This window comes from Microtus ochrogaster, chromosome 15 (genome assembly GCF_000317375.1).
Source record: "Microtus ochrogaster isolate Prairie Vole_2 chromosome 15, MicOch1.0, whole genome shotgun sequence".
In the NCBI taxonomy this organism is placed as follows: Eukaryota; Metazoa; Chordata; class Mammalia; order Rodentia; family Cricetidae; genus Microtus; species Microtus ochrogaster.
The window spans coordinates 24,735,193-24,750,171 of NC_022017.1; the positions used below are offsets into that span (position 1 = coordinate 24,735,193).

At 47.8% G+C, this 14,979-nt stretch overlaps 1 protein-coding gene across 1 annotated transcript in view; it reads right to left on the reverse strand.

Moving 5' to 3' along the window:
* Tbc1d22a (TBC1 domain family member 22A) overlaps positions 1 to 14,979 on the reverse strand; it is a 285,808-nt gene that overhangs the window by 43,429 nt on the left and 227,400 nt on the right. Inside the window, exon 12 of the mRNA XM_005354385.1 lies at positions 2,445 to 2,540. Coding sequence (XP_005354442.1) covers positions 2,445 to 2,540 — 96 coding nt within the window. The remainder of the gene's footprint in view (positions 1 to 2,444; positions 2,541 to 14,979) is intronic.

Sequence of the window (14,979 nt, forward strand, 5' to 3'; positions counted from 1 at the left end):
GAAATCACGCAGACTGAGCAAGAGCAGGGGATGCCATTACAGCAGCCTGTCAGGATGCCATGGGTCCTGTCTATCACACACATAGCCACAGTGGCCCCAGTCACTCCCAGTGGCTAGTAGCTGCACATAGCTTTTGATTACCTCTCAAGGGGCATAGGTACTGCTGACCACATGACACTTCACTGCATAGACTCACAAGATAAAGGCTGCACCCACGAGCCCGTGACCAGTGTTCCCATCTAGTCCGAGCCAGTCTGTAGGGAGAGGACTGACAGCTCTTTGCTGAAGGTGGCTCATGAAAGAACTTTGGGGCAGGCTGTGCTGGGCACATGTGGTCTAAGGTCTTTCCAGAAGACTGCAGAGGTATTGCTGTACAATTGGGGGATATCTCTCCTAAACACATGGCTGTGTATAACATGAGTTCTCTACTACCCTGTATCCTATGACCCTAGGCTGGCCTAGCCTGGAAGGTGTTGCAATCTGCCTTGAGCCTTCTTAGACACCGTTGCCCAACCTGAGAGACCAGATTCAAGGTGGCAGTAACCTGACAGGCTAGCTCAGCTGAGACCTCTGGCCCTCAGGAAGATGGGCAGTAACGTGAGTCTGGGACAAGTTCTCTGGGGCTCCTGAGAACCGGTCAGGCCAGGAGTGCATTTTGTCCAGTAGGAACATAATGCCCCAGCCAGCACACTGAGTGGTCACTGTACACCGGGAAATCAGGAAAGCAGGGCCTTCTCTCTTCCATAAACAGGTAGTTAGGTCAAATGGCCAGGCAGGTGCCTGTACAGCCAGCCCTGCTTCCCAGAGCTTCCTGAGGACAAACAAAGGTACTATGGGAGACAGCTGAGCATTCAAGTGTACTATGGGAGCATCCTCCCAATCCTACAGCTGAGCATTCAAGGAGTTTACTCCAAATCACTTGGTGACAGGACGAGTCATGTTCCCTAGAGCCTCTATGTTCTCAGGATGCAGCAAGAAGGGCCAAGTAGGCCAGCAACCTTGCATATGCCTAATGGGGCAGGGAGCCAACACATCTCAACCACTCATAAACCATGTCCACAAGGCTAGATGAGGGAGCCTGGAGTGCTGTCCAGCCAAGGACCCCAGTCAGCACACTGAGCAACCCACAAGACAACTGAGCTCTGTAATGACAAGGGCAGCAACTTAGGAGGACAGCCTCATGTCCCATGTACTTAAACACTAAGGAGGACTGGTGGGCATGCTGGTCTCTGCCTCCAAGCCAAGTCCTACTGGAAGCTCCTTCCCCTAACCTACACCCTCACCTGTCCACAGGCCTTTCTTCTACTGTGCCCTTCTTATTTGAGCTGCTGCCAGAAAGTGCCAGCCTCACCCAGAGAGGGTCTTCACACATCTGTTGAGGCCATCAGGGCAGTTTTTCAGGTGAAGCTCCCTACTCAGGTCATTCTAAGTTGTAGCAAATGGACACTAAAACCAACTGTCACCCCTGAGGTCCAAGCAGGACTCTGTGACTATGCAGGACTTTACGAACACCTCCAACAGTTATCAGATGGGAGGCAGGGAGTTCAGAGTCATCTGAGAAGCTTAGGGTTGAGGAACAAGACTGCTGAGTTCCCCCGAATTACCATACTAGGAACTTAGAACTGTAGGCCCCCTAGCCTATCAAGAGCTGGGTGGCCAAGGGAGTGAGGTAGAAGACAGTGACCACAGATAGTGCAGAGTCCTGTCCCTCCAATGTTGGTGTCTTCTTTGCTGCACTCTAAATCTCCCCACCCTGCCCAGCAAGGCCTTTCACCACTAGTCCTCTGAGATGGATTCAAGGACTCTCTGACATCTTAGCAATAGCAGAAAGCACCTAGGAAGGGTCAACAGTCCTCATAATACTTGGGCCACCTCTTGGGGGCACTCAGGTAGTTCCGGATGTGGGGATCTGGACATGCAGTTTCCTGGATGGAACACAAAGCTGGCAGGATGTACGTCCAACAAGGCCTCTGACAACTGGACTCTCTAGCAGCTTTACTGTTAAACTGGTAAGGAAACTTGCACAGAGAGGTTAAGTGATGTATCCCAAGTCACACAGCCACCAGGTGACTGATGAGATGGGAGCTCGGGCTGTGTGGTTTCTTATCACAAACAGCCTCTAGCATATCACAGGGGCTGAGATAAAAGGCTCTGGGAGCTGGAGGTTACACCAGACCTTCCAATGTCACACTGTTGATGATCCGTGACTCAGGGAGTCTAGGTGAGGGCTTATGAAGCTGGCCCAGGCCCAGTTCCCACCACAGTGGCCAGTGCCACCAGCTCTGTGTCTCAGCGGGAGGAACTTGCCAGCAGCAGGAGGTCAGTAGTGAAGGCAACTAGTGCTCCCCACAGCTCCTCCACAAATCAGCCGTGAACGAGAACTTAATAAACCTTTCTTTCAGCAGAAAGCATAACAGGGGCTCTTCTGAAGAGCAGTTACTTACTTGGAAATCTCTTTCTTCTAGAATTTCTCTCCGCCATCTCACGAGGAAAGCAGCACACACATACAAGTGGAAATGAGAAAAGCCCTCGGGTTCAGACTGAAAGAGAAAAAACATGGAGAGAGCGGCTTAGTGCGGGGAGACAGCAGCCAACAGGTGAAGCTGTCCTGGTGGGCTTTCTAGTCAGGGTTATGGGGAGAGCTCACTGTTACTCAGAGACTGGACTGCAACACGCTGAACCCACTACCATAAGTGCCATTTTAAAACCAACACTCTGGTAAACAGGGTCCCGGCCTGGGCTTTCAACATTGCCAAAAACAATAACTCATGGATTCACGGATGACAGCCAGGAATAGTGTCAGTAGATATGGCAAATGCCCATCCTACACCTGAGGCTTGGAGAGCAGCCCCCACTTCCCAGAGGAGAAAGCAAGTCTGAAAGTTGAGGAACCAAGTCAAGTGGGACACCGAACAAGCTGTGGGGCAGGAAGTTGTCCTGTGGCATTAATAGGGAATGCAGCCGGCAGGACAGGAAGTCTGGTGGCATCTGCCTGAACTCCCACCTCACGACTCTCTCCAGTACAGTCAAATGCACCCTTCCCTCTGTTCTCATCATCTCATACTGTTGCCACCGTTGGAAGCCTGTCCAACTGCCCAGACCACGCCACTGAGCCCTCCCAGTTCCTTTCTGGAAGGCTCTCCTTTCTTCACCCCCTGCAACTCCTATGAGGCTCCAAGGCCGCACCACACACTACTCTTACTAGGGGTCCCAAGCTTAGTGCTCAGTTTGTTAGCTTCATGGTTCTGCTATGTCCACACAGACCTATGCAATCACTGTTATTGTTATATTATAATAACAGTATACAGTACATCAGAAGGTGACAGCTATGGAGAAAATACAGCAAGGGAGAAGGTGGGTTAGCAAGAGGGGTGTCTCTACACAAACTTAGGGGCTGACCCTAATTTCTATACAGTGTTCAGTCAGCTAAAGAGGAACTCAAGCAAAGAACCGAGGAGGGCGTGCCAGGCGGACACATAGAGCACACCAACATCCTGAAGTCAAAGAATGTTGGTGACAGCCCCGAAGCACTGGGGTCGCTCAGCAGCACTACAGCAGACAGCATGGCTGGCAGTGCGGGGAAGCTTGTGGAGGACAGACCTGCGGGTCCCAGGCACCAGTTGCCCTCTTGAGCCCAGGAAGCTCTGAGGAGGGAAGAGACGCTTCAAAGGCTTCACTGGTGTCCCACTAAGAACATGGCACAGGGCAGGCAAGGTGGAGAGGCAGAGCTCACGATAGGCAGGGACACATCCATCATAAAACTGGCAAGTGTTAGTGATGCACACTAAAGGGGAGCAAGAGCTTGTAACTAGAGTGGAACTTCTAGATCCAGGGTAAAGGGTGAGCCCACAAAGTACTGCTACATGTGATGTATTCAGGTCTAAGGGAAAGAGGGGGAAGGGCTTTAACTAGGATGGATTTGCAGCTGAAGCAGGACTCCCTTGATGAGATAGCTGTGACTCTGCTGGGACTTAGAGTAGGGTGCACAAGGAGGCAACCAGTGGTCTAGACCAGAAACACCCTGACAGGAGTCAGGGAGCCCCAGGGATGCCAGAGGCCCCATGCTACAGAGAGTCCAACTAGGAAGAGTGGGGAGGTGGCCAGCAGTCTTAGTGACCTGCAGGCCAATAGCAGAGCAGGCTGCCCACTCTCAGTCCTAGAGGTGGGCATTGCTTCTTCGTCTCCCTGCACTGCCCGCCCAGCGCTGTGTTCATGCGACTTGCTCTACTTCTTGCCTGAGAGGGGACCGGCTGCCACCATTTCATCACAGGAAATGATGTCTGCTGAGGCCTGCCATCACAGCAGTTAGGAAAGTCTCTTCCAGCTCCAGGCTGAAGAGAGCTCTTATCACAGTCACAGATGACTTCTGCATCTGCAGAGATGATAAATTCATCTGGTAGTGGGAAGACGCCTTGAGAGTCACGGTTCCTTTGATTGAACCACCTTGCGTTCCCAGGGTAAACTGTATTCAGTGATGACAAACTCCAGCTTTTAATCCTGGCTATGTCCTGACTGCACTCACCAGGCAAGCGGCAATTCTCGTTTCCTCTAACTGCCTATGTAGAGTTTAAGCATTAGGCTGTTTGCCTCTCTCCCCTTTTCCTTTCTCAGAAGAGTGTACACAGCTTTAGGATGCTTCCTTCCGATTCCCGAGAGACAGCCCCTGTGTGGTAAGCGGGGTCTGATGACTTCTCTGTGAGCAGAACTACACCCCAGAATTAATTTCTATATGGTTACAAAACAATTCAGACTTCCTCAAAGTTTTTTATACTCTTATTTTTCCAGAAATTTCTCATCTGGATTTCTGTGCATTTACAGTAATACACTATTTGGAAATGTGAACTCCCCTTCATTTTTTAGGCAGGCTCTCACTAAGTAGCCCAGGCTGACCCGGAGCTCATAATCCTCTGCCTCAGCATCCTACTGCTATTTGGAGCTATCAGAATTCCACTCCCAGTTGCCTTTTCTTCCATCTAAGCTCTTAACCGTGCTGGAGTTTCCTAAAATCCAGTCGTTCTCTAAGATCAATCAATCAATCAATCAACCAACCAACCAACCAACCAACCAACCAATCAGTCAACTTAAGACTCTGATGATGGGTTCTGTATTAAGCTCTCCTGTTATCTTGATTATTTGCTTCCTGTAAGTTTGTCTCTCTCCTTCCTGTAGTTTGTTGTGGGCATTCTCAAACACATACAGAAATAGAGTACTTTCTTTTTTCAGTTCATTTTCTAACTTAAGGGAGATGGCGGCAGGCTCATTAGTGTCTGGCTTTTCTTCATTTCTGATACAAGCAAGCAGTGCAAGCCTGTCAGTCACCCTTAGAAGCCCCACTTCAGCTGCACTCCAAGACTTAATGAGCCTTTATTATCCCAATGTCTAAGAACGTGCCACTGGCTTTTATGATGTCTTTTTTGAATCATACCTGATTTACCAGTACATCTTTTCAAATCTGTAAATGCACGGTTCATTTCTGTCCCTTTAGCTTTTGAGTTATTGACTGTGACTTAACCGAGTTCTTAGAAAATGGGATTTAAGGACTCCAAGTCTTTGAAGGTAATTTGGAATTGAGTTTGGGATAGAACACATCTTCCAAAATGTTTTATGAGGTAGCATACTTGGAGAACAGGCACGGACACTGAGGCCACAGGCCTGGCTCTGGCATGACTGAGCTGACAGCGAGTGACCCACGTGGATGGGCCAACACTCTGTAAGCAGACAGAATAGACTCCCTGACTCACCAACCTGGACCTGGGCTGGCTGCTTTTTTGCTGGTGTGGAAGGAGTAGATGTTCCTTGACATCTCCACAGAAAAAGTCACACCACAAAATGTCTGCTGTTTGTAAACACAGGACTGGAGCTCCTGGAGGCAGCAGTTCGTTTATGTCTATTAAAGAAAATTAGCTCAAAGTGTTAACTCGTCTTAGTGGTTTTTAATCTGCATACAATCTACTAGAAAATAAGGATTATTAAAAATTTATATGACAATGGTAGATTTTCTTCTTGTAGTTCTACCAAATTTGTTTTCTATATTGGAGGTTATGTTATTGGGTACACACAGATTCAAAGTTTCTTCACTATCATTGTCAACACATATGACCCCCTTTATCTCAAGCAATCCACTGCATAAGTCTCTGGCTTAGGGGAGCGGTAGAGCAGGAAGACACACCTGTGACCATCTATTACGTGTGCTGCATCGTCTATTTTATAATTAGCTACGTTCTGCTATGTGTGACCCTGTGAAAACATCACAGTTAGGATAGTGCACATGTCTGTCACCCCATATGTGTCCTTGTGACCATTTATAAGTCCTCTCAGTCTCCAGGTAACCACTGAGCTATTCCTCAATGCACACCAATTAACATCCGACACTTGTACAGAGGTGCTGCTGTACTATATGTACTGTTCTTCCTAATGTCCTTCACTTAGAGCTACTATTTTGAAATTTTTCCTTGATATTCCATGCATTCATTCTCTGCAAATTCCACAGAACATTTCCGTGAATGGCACACCACACTTTGTTAATCTCTGAACCATCAGATCAGCTTGTTTGTCCATTCCTGGCAAATGTTGAGGTAGGTTCCCCTGAACCGGCGGGCACACCACAGTTTATCCCTGCAAATGCTGAGGTGTATTCTTCTGAACAGGCATGCCACAGCTTGTCTATCTATTCCTGCAAATATTGAAGCACGTTTCCCTGAATGAGCACACCACAGTCTGTCTGTTTATTCTGCAAATGCTGAGGTGTGTTTCCCCTGAAGAGGCACATATTAGCTTGTCTATCTATTCCCTACAAATGCTAAGGTGTGTTTCCCCAAATGAGCACACCACAGTTTGTCTATTCCCTGCAAATGCTGAGGTGTGTTTCCCCTGAATGGGCACACCACAGTCTATCCATTCATCAATCTAGAGACACTGAGCTGCTTCCAGCTCAGGAATGCACTAGTCTCCCTATGGACTCGTGCTGTCGAGCTACTTTCCAAAGAGGCTCTACCACTTTATGTTCTGAGCAGCAGTGAACAAGACTTCATGTTCCATTCCATCATAGCCAGCATCTACAGACAACTGTTTTAATTGAGCTTCAACAGCCTGCAGTAGTAGTGTCTCACTGTGGCTCCCAGGTGCCTAGCCACACTTCCCAAAACCAGTGACCTAGCATCCCTCATGTCACCCAACATCCTTTGGTTTTTGGAGCTTTTCCTCACTGTTCTCTATTCTTGTATTTTACAAATTGTTTTCTTATATTCTACATGGTAAATCTCTGGTAAGCCTCTGCTGGGAACATGTACTTCTCAGATTAGAGCTCGACTTTCCACACTCCAAACAGTGACTGTCGGGAAATGTGTCTTAAATTCTGATAGAGGTTCCACTTATTCATTTGTCACATCTAAGAAATATTCCCTCAACTCAAGGGCACACAGGGCTTGCTTCTATTAGAATATTGTACTTTCTGTTTAGGTCTCTAGTCCATTGCCAGTTGCTTTTTCGTATGTGAGAAGAAGCTGAGGGGGCACTTGTGTACATAAACATGAAGAATACTTCAGCAATTTCAGAAGTCTATACCCACCCCCATAAGTTAAGGCTGAGGCCACCCTGGTTTTCATTTTTACCCTTCTCTAGAGCTCTGCTGGTCCCCATCTCCACACTTATATCAATTTCACTGCCAGTTTATCAATGAGTGCAGAAAAGACCTTGTGAATCTATAGATCAGCTTGTATGTGTGTCTCTGTGTGTGTGCATGCATGTCTTTATATACGCTCCTCTCTGTGTGTTTGTGTGCATGTATCTGCATGCATATCTGTGTGCTTCTCTGTGTGCTTATCTCTGTGTATATGTGTGTGTATGCATGTCTCTGCACATGCTTCTCTCTGTGTGTCTGTGTGTGCATCTGTATGCATGTCTGTGTGTGTTTCTCTCTGCGTGTGTATGTATGTCTCTGTATGTCTGCAGGCTTACCTGTGTACCTGGCTATGTCTGAGTGTGTCTATATGTGCACACATGCCCATCTTAGAACCTGAGTCTTCTGACCTATCACTTACTTAGGTCTTCTTTATCTTCAGCAGTATTTTATAGCTTTCAAAGGTTCAGGTTTGTTAGATATTCCCTAAAATGTCATTCAGTCATGACACTGAAAACACTGTCCTGAGATCTTCCAATCCTATTTCCTTATGCTAGTTGCTGGCCAACTTCCAGAACATGTGCTTTGTTTTTCGGGATTTTTTTTTCATCCCTAAGTCTCTATAGTGACAGGTCTTTCCAAATGTAGTCAAGGCCCCTATTCAGCACTTGACCCCAACCAACCATGACTGAAACTCTCTGGTTAGTCTGCACCCTCGAAATCTCAGCCTGCTGGTGGTTCCACATCCTCACTGCTTTTCTCCTTGCTGTAGTGAACTAACTTGTCTTTATTCATTACTCCAGTGTCTATCTACTTCTAATGGACCTAGAAATTACTAAGTTTCTGCTGTTATCTGAACAGCAGCCCTATTTTAGCAGACAAACTTAACTTGATGGTCTAAAGTGGGGTCTGCAAGATGACGTAGGGGGGAAAAGTGACTATCACCTGCCTAATGACCTGAAATAGATCACTGGGTTCCACACTGGGAAGGAGAAAACAGACTCCTACAAGTTCTCCTCTGACCTCACCTCATGTGCACTGTGGCACACACACACACACACACACACACACACACACGATGTTCAGTAAAAGAAAATAAATCATTATCCTTATTTTGATCCCAAACAAAATAAGAAATTAGGACTATCTCCTTTTTGGTCATAGCCAAGACACACGTTACTCTCGCCTTCCCTAGCTTCACACTGGTGTTCTGGTTATTTCCCCTAGAAACCAGGGTGCCCTTTGTGCTGCTTTCTGGATCAGCACTTACTTTGATTTGCTCAAGGATCTGCCCTTTCTTTCTCACCATGTCTTCTTGGGTCAGACCCTCCCAGTCATCAGCTTTCATGAAACCCAAGATCCTGACTTTCCTTTAATGTGGGAGCTTTTGACTGTGGTCCTGACCCACAGTTTGCGTCATTACTCCACTGTCATCCTCTGGGCAATTCTGCACTGCCCAGTGTTAAAGAGTTCATTACACTGTATTCTAGCTTCAGATATTTAATGCTCTCGATCTACTTGTTATTCTGCCCCAGGAAATCTCTGGCTGCTTTCTAGAACCTTCTTGGTCTTTGGTCCTTTGCAGTTCCTTTATTATGGTTATTTTGTCAGAGATGTCTTATCTTTTGGAATCTAGGGGCAGCTCTGATAAGAGGAAACCATGACCCAATTCATTAAGTTCACATCAAGAATTCACCTGTCCCTCTGATGGTCTCTGCATTTTCTCAGATGCTGGTGAGGCTGATTTCCATTCTAACCCCTATTTCTTTTATATTCTACATTCCTCTAGGAAAAGTATTTTCTTTACATCTTTATTCCTACTCACTAACCTCTCCTTTTAAACCTTTTATTATTAAGTGTATTTGCCTTTTTGTGTACTCATTTACCACATGCACATGTATGCCACAGCACGTGGAGGTCAGAAAACTGCCTGTGGGAGTCCTTCCTTTCCTTCCACCATGTGAGTTCTGGCGATCAAACTCAGATCACTAGGCTTGGTGGCAAGCACCCTTATCTACTGAGGGATCTCGCGGATGCCTTGTGCTATGATTACTGTTTAATCTGTTTATTAAGTTTGAATCTGAATCTTTCCAGTCTAGAACACTGACAGTTTCCTTTCCTTCTCCTTCCATTTAGTATCTTTCTTGTTCCATCTCCAGCAGTCCAAGCATATTCAGGGTACATCTCAGGTTCCTCCCTGCAGACCCTCTCTGAAGCTGTCTTTTCTTCTGACTCCTGAGACTGTGACTTCCTTCGTTTGAACATGAGCCTGTTGGGATCTCCCAAAGCCTGATTTCAAAATGCCTTTATTTTTGCTGGTGCTTTATGAGACTCTGACCCAGGCTACTTAAACTAGATTGTCAGTGGAGACTTTTCCAGGCAATTACCATGTGACCTGGAGCCCCAAACTCACCTGAATGTAGGACAATGATTAGAAAGTGTGGGTGGGTGGACCCTTCTCTTTTTCATGAACTTCACAGCCAAAGACAAGAAGGGAAAGTCTAGCACCTGCTACCTGCAGTGTCTAGGTGCAGCAGTTGGCTCATTAAAAGTAGGTCGTAGATCGTAGAAATCACAGGGCAGACATCTGGGCAACACAGCTTTGCACCCAAAATTTTAAGTTTAAGTTTCTCAACAGGGCTCCCCCAGATGTCTGGTCTCTGAAGTGTTGTTTATGTTTGTGAGAACCACACCAGCACCTGTGGTGCATTCTGAGACGAGGGACCTCATGGATTTTGTCTCTGCCATCTTATTTCCTTCAAATGGACTTCTTGGAAGAGCTGCACTGGATCCTGCTAGCCTTGTAGCATGTCACAGCACCAACAGCACATAAAATCTCTTTTTATGCAGAAACTGATAGGAGCTGAGTAAGTGCTGTGAGGTGCCATTAGACTTTTACCCAGCGACCTTACCACTCTCCACAGAATGACTGGGATGTCTCCTCTAAACAAGGAGGGCTCCTATCATGTCATCTTTACCATAGAGGATCAGGCTATCACAGTTACTGCTAGCCTCTTATCTGACATCCCTGACCTTCAACCTTCTCCTGCTTCTTCCAGGGCACCAGACCTGCAGCCTACCAGTATTGTGCAGGGCTGCTGGCTCAGCTGGCTCAAGGGGAAGCACTGCACAAACCCGTGCTCTGCCAGAGAGGCCCACTCCCTCTTTCTATCAGCTGAACCCCACCTCTTCTCCTGGGTCCTAACCACGTCTGCTTCTGTTTCCCACACTGTCATCCTTGGTGGTCACACACTTTGGTCCTCTAGTTTTCTGTACCACCCATTCTGGAGTCTCTAAGCCCCCTTTTTCTTTACAATCCTTGCCCCCAAACCCAAAAGTAGGATTAGAGACAGAATGAAATTCCATTCCTCCAAAGTTCTGGCTCCCCTGTGAGCCCCATTTGGCTGACGGGCAGCATTAGCGAACAAGACACTGAGCGGTATCTAAAGAAACAGGGATTTGTTTCCCTTTCAAATAAACACTTACGGTGACCTGATCCTTAAGGATTGGAGGAATGTTCCCTAAGGAATGAAGGACAGAACTCAGCATTGCAAACACTGAGAGGACCAGAGGCTCATGCTGGGGATATTCCAGACTGATAGATTTTCTACAGAAACTTGGTCACACTCATCAGCCTTTTATTAACCAGGGAAAGTTCAGGTGGGCTGCAGACATCCTCCAGGCCAACCCCACTAGGAACTCAAGAGTTGAGCTGTGACTCTCCCAGCCCACACTGTCTCCAGCTGAGATTTGAACAAGGCATGGGCTGCACTTCTGCCAAAGCAGGCGCTGTAGACAAATGAAATTTTACGGCTTGGTCTAAGTGGATTATTTGTCTTCAGTCACTTAGTAAATTATATTAGAGTAACAATTTGATAAATAAAAAATTCCCATCATAAATGGAAAATGGACCTCTGCTTTAATGAAGCTTAACCCAGATGATTCATACCAGCATCCCATGAAGGGTATTGCACAGTGGGGGAGGAAGCAGCACTCTAAGGCACACCAAAGGCCAGGCCTGCTCAGTCTGCTTCATCCACATGCTTGGCACCATTCAGAACAAAGGTCAGGCCAACAAGCCTCTTCCAAGCCTTTAAAGAGCACTACCCCAGCCAAAAAGATTGTGGCTTCCAGGATCCCCTTGTTCAAACCCTAGAGAAATACAGTATAGGCCATTTCAATGTGGTCATGCTGGACAGCAGGACCACAGGCTTCTGGGAGGGTCTGACCTTGGTCCAATCCTTCCAGCTCTGCTTCTGTATCCTCTCTGACTTCCCTGTCTATAGCCATGACCACTAGGCCTAACTCAATTTCCCAGGCTCTAGGCTCCATGGAAGGAGAAAGGGGAGGGACAGAAAGGAGGACAGGAAGAATTGTCCTATGAGCCCCTGGACAACTGTGATCTTGTTTTATCCAGAAATTTCATGGGTGGAGCAGGATTGCCTCCCTTAGCCCATGTACCAACAAAACTGTAGGGGTTCTAAGGATGCCCAGCTTTCCTAGAAGAAATCCAGAAATCAGAAAACACTGTCATATGTATAGAAAATTCTGAATGGGGAGGGAGGATGAGGTGTTTGCTGGGTTGTCTTGTCAGCTAGAAATAATTATGTAATTCCTGCACCTTGTTAGATTAAAGGGCCCCCAGCTACCCATCCAAGCCTCTATATTTCAGGGATCCCTCTTCAATGGTCCCCAATGATGAGTTGGCTCTCCCCAATGTTTCAGGGATCCCTCTTCAATGGTCCCCAATGATGAACCTACCCTGCTTCTATCCCCCTGTAACTAAAGCCTCTGAGGCCCGAAGAACAAACCTTGGTAGTCAAACCTTGGAACGTGCTGGCTTACAACCATGGTGTGTCCAGAGTGGAACACCTTAGCACAACCTCCACTGTGTTCACACAGGCGTCTGGACCCTCATGCAGAAGGCTCCCACAGGCCAGGCACAGAGCAGAGGTGTGGCCAGAAGGAGGAGGGCCAAGGCCACCCTGAGAACAGTGCTGGTGGCCAGTGTCTACCAGTCTTAGCAGAGCACCCTCCCTGTAGGGGTGGCACCAATGTCCTTGTGCCTCTAGTCTTCAGAGGAAACACATCACAGGTTCACTGCAGGCCAACTCAAGGCCCATGGCTCTTATTATGTGCTGTGTTAGTAAGTGTCTGCTGCTATGATAAAACACCAAGACCAAAAATGACTGTGGAGGAAAAATTTACTGGGGCTTTCGGTTCGAGAGGGATAAGAGTTTTCATGGTGGGAAGCATGGCGGCAAGGAGGCAGGCATTGTGGCTTGTGCAGAAGGCTTAGAGAGCTCAGAGAGCTCATATCCTCAACTACAAGCATGAAGGAAATAGCGAGAGCAAGCAGAAGTAGAGAGAGGCTATACTTCCAGTCCAGTGACATACTTCCTCCAGCCAAGGCTGCACCTCCTAAACCTTCCCCAAAGCACCACCAACTAGGGACCAAGTGCTCAAATACCTGAGAATGTGGAGACATCTCATTCACACCCCTATGCTCGATAACAGCAAAAGAGCAGCCTTTATTCCAGATCATTTCAGCATTACCCTGTCTTATCACTAGCTAAGGAAACAGCGGCTGTAACTCCTCAGGAGTGAGTCTGCCAGGGCCAGACTCGGGCTCACTGCTTCACTGTGAGCACCGTCTATGTCAGGAGACAGGCCTGAGCTTTGAGAAGGAATGATGTTTGAAATATCCTGCTGGGCTCATGTGCTGCCTCACAGAAGCCCAGAGCTAATTTAGATGAAGTTCTTTTGGTCTGCCCAGAGACCGGCCATCATTCTGCCGCCCACCATTCGGAGAAAAGAGCTCTCCCTGGCAGGGGCTAGTGAAGCACTGACAACAAGCCAGGACTAGTCTGGGACAGCAGAGACGGGCTAAGCACAAGCTTTAGAAGCCACCTAGCTGGGCTTTAACCTCTCTAGTCTATAGTCCCAATCACTTCCCTGCAATGGCAGCCCCATTTGTGGCTGTCAGCACCTGTCCCCCACCATCTACACTATGGTTTATGGCCTTGTCCTTCAGCCCTGGCCTCCTGAACCCAGGCCTCAGGCTCACTGTCCTCATGATGAGAGTATATATCCAACACCCTTGCTGGGCAGGCCCTTAGGATTAGCTTGGGTGTCTCAGCTAGGATCCCACTCCAGGGCTGTAGGGTTGCAGCCTCACGGTGTGCAATGCACAAAAGTCCCAGTATGAACAGTGACCCTGACATCTGTTGCAATGTGACAATACCTACACCGCCCTTAAAAAACAAACAAAAAAAAACCCCACCTTATTTTTATACACCAAGGATGGGGCTAAATATTGACCTGGAGCTCTGTCGCAGCACCTTCCCTGGAACAACCTGCCCTGGCTTCTCCATCCAGAGGCTCTCAAGCCTCCCTGGAAACCCCCAATGCTTCCTATATGTCTCTGGAAGTGAGAGTAGACACACCTTGTCTAGGCCCTTCTTGCTCCTAGTCACCTACTAAGGTCACAGAGAGCCAGCTCCATATTCTAATACTCTCCAGCCTTGGCAACCCATGCTCGGTCTCAGGAGTCTGGCTTTGTGAGGGCTGGACTTCCTCTGCAGTGACCTTGGCAATGTGACTGTGTGAAAGCCTAGAATGGGTGGTGGGACTGTTTGCTCTAGAAATTCTCCCAGACTGGGAATGTGTGTAAGGAAGGAATTCCTCTTCAGTCCCTCTCTAGTTGTGACTTTGGCTCTACAGTGTGTGAACTCTGAAAGTCAATGCAGTAACCACTGCTCCCACACCTACAGGCCTCCCAGAGCCACCTGGTCCACACACATCAGCTACCAGGGACAAAAAGCACCAAGTGCAGAGATCATGGAGTCTACACATCACTCCATGGGGAAGAGATACTGGTGAAGGTGACGGACAACAATGACTCATCTAATCCAGCCTAGAGTTGTGGGATGGAGGAACAGGCTTACTCTGTTGCACAATACGGAGGTGAAGCATGGTGATGCTGCGGCCCTGTCACAGTGACGTCAGGGTGAAAAGATGGCTATAGTGAGTCACGGCTGCTTTTGAACGCACTCACTGCCCCGCTGGCCCTTTGAAGAGAGGTCTGCTGGTAGAGGGCCCTCCTAACTTGCTTACACCTGGAACAGCAGCACCCTTCCTTTGGCATGGTCATCTTGGCAATCCTGAGTCTCCCAGAAGAGACAGACAAGTCTGGAGGAGCCTGGTGCACTGAGAAAGGACCACTAAGAAAGCCTCAGCCCACGCAGCTATATCAGACTCTGGAGTCTCCCAAGTGCTTTCATTGATGGGCGCTCCTGCATCTTTCAACTTTACCAGGAATAAGTGTCAAGAAGAAACTGAGTAGCTGGGCGGTGGTGGCG